The sequence below is a fragment of the Perkinsus marinus genome (assembly GCF_000006405.1).
Source record: "Perkinsus marinus ATCC 50983 genomic scaffold scf_1104296947730, whole genome shotgun sequence".
Taxonomy (NCBI): Eukaryota; Perkinsozoa; order Perkinsida; family Perkinsidae; genus Perkinsus; species Perkinsus marinus.
This window is the reverse complement of record NW_003210498.1, coordinates 824-2,239: the sequence shown is the minus strand read 5'-3', so window position 1 is coordinate 2,239 and position 1,416 is coordinate 824. Positions and strand designations below refer to the sequence as shown.

At 48.4% G+C, this 1,416-nt stretch overlaps 1 protein-coding gene across 1 annotated transcript; it reads right to left on the bottom strand.

Moving 5' to 3' along the window:
• Nucleotides 1-6: 6 nt before the first annotated feature.
• Nucleotides 7-896, bottom strand: Pmar_PMAR025639 (t-complex protein 1, alpha subunit, putative; the record flags this gene model as incomplete). Its single annotated transcript, XM_002779196.1, has 7 exons — nt 7-81; nt 126-185; nt 238-317; nt 365-472; nt 515-581; nt 624-722; nt 774-896. Coding segments are annotated over 7 exons (612 nt in total), but the record flags the coding sequence as incomplete, so codon positions are not given.
• Between the last annotated feature and the right edge of the window lie 520 nt (nt 897-1,416).

The window sequence follows — 1,416 nt, the reverse complement described above, 5'->3', positions numbered from 1 at the left end:
GGCCACTCTGATGTTATCGATGTCAAACTTCTTGGGGTCCTCAGGCATAACCGAGCAGCATGCCGTTGCAACGAGGCGAGTCTGAATCGCACAGAGTAAAATGCCGGGCATCGATTGCTCCTTACCAAAGTGTCCTCAAGGCCATATTGTTTTGCTCCCAAGACAGACTTGATGGCGGTACTGATCTGAACAGCGACCGTCGTAATAGGAACTGACGCCTTCTACTATCGTGCCTACCTGGTCCACGCTCTTGACATCCCCTAGGGTATATGCAACCAAATCATCGTTATCGTTAAGGTACTTAACCACACGGTCACCTGAGCAGACCTCATCATCAGCCTTGGAATGCTAACAGGAGTACTACCGGCCATCTCGTATCCACGAATGATATCCGAAGCATGAATGCCTTGCTTCAACAGCTGTTCGGCGTTTTCAAGCAGTTCTCCAATGATAATCGATACCAAATTAGTAGCTAAAACAACGGCATCACCCTACACCCAGTACCGATGCTGACCGTCGCCACACTCCTGCTCCTGAGCCTGGACAGCCATCACCACTAGCTTAGCTGCCGGATGGAATATCTGAAATATCATATCATGCATGGCGATGCGCTGTGAGTCTACGTCGAGCTCCTTAAGCATAGTAGCAGTGTCGCTGGTTACAAAGTGTTTGTTGATATGGTTGACAATCAGTTTGTTGGTACCGCAAGGCCCTAGAGAAGTCTGAGAGGATGAACGATAGGACAGGACAGTTTTGGCGCCCTCCCGTTTTACCTTGGTTATCTCAGAGACGTATTTGCTGGCCTCCATATTCTTCAGCAGGGCCTCATCAACTCCGGCGTAGCTCTGAGTGCCGTCCTTCAAAAGTGATTGGATTCCCACGGGGCCTTTGAACATGATGATGGAAAATACGACGGAGTTCAGCTGCAGCAAATAAACTGTGATGGAAAGATCTAAGGTTCATGCCAAGAAGATACGAAACATGTCCACTTGAGGCTCATCGGTCTTCGCTTAGTGCCAACACTGATCCTATTATGAAACTCAATTTTCACTGATTCCTACTACGATCGTTATGATGAGTCTACACGACTACAAAGACATCGTACGAATGTCGTGAAAAGGACGAGCCACTGATGATCACGCCTGAGATGATACGCTGATGACCTCAGCTGTAACCTACCCCCAACTGTAACCCACACCACTGATTTTTCGAGACCTCAACAGAGCCCGAGCATCGACGCGCAGCAACTATTCAACGGTTTTTGAGCAGTAGAGAGCCTGGTGGGAACTTCCAGCACTAAAAAGGACTAAAGACTCGCGGTTTGCTTGGGTAGTCGGCTTCGTCGACATATCGATGACATGGGCGAGCGCGATTCCGTAACGATGACATATCTAAGCGTAATTTGATAACAATTTC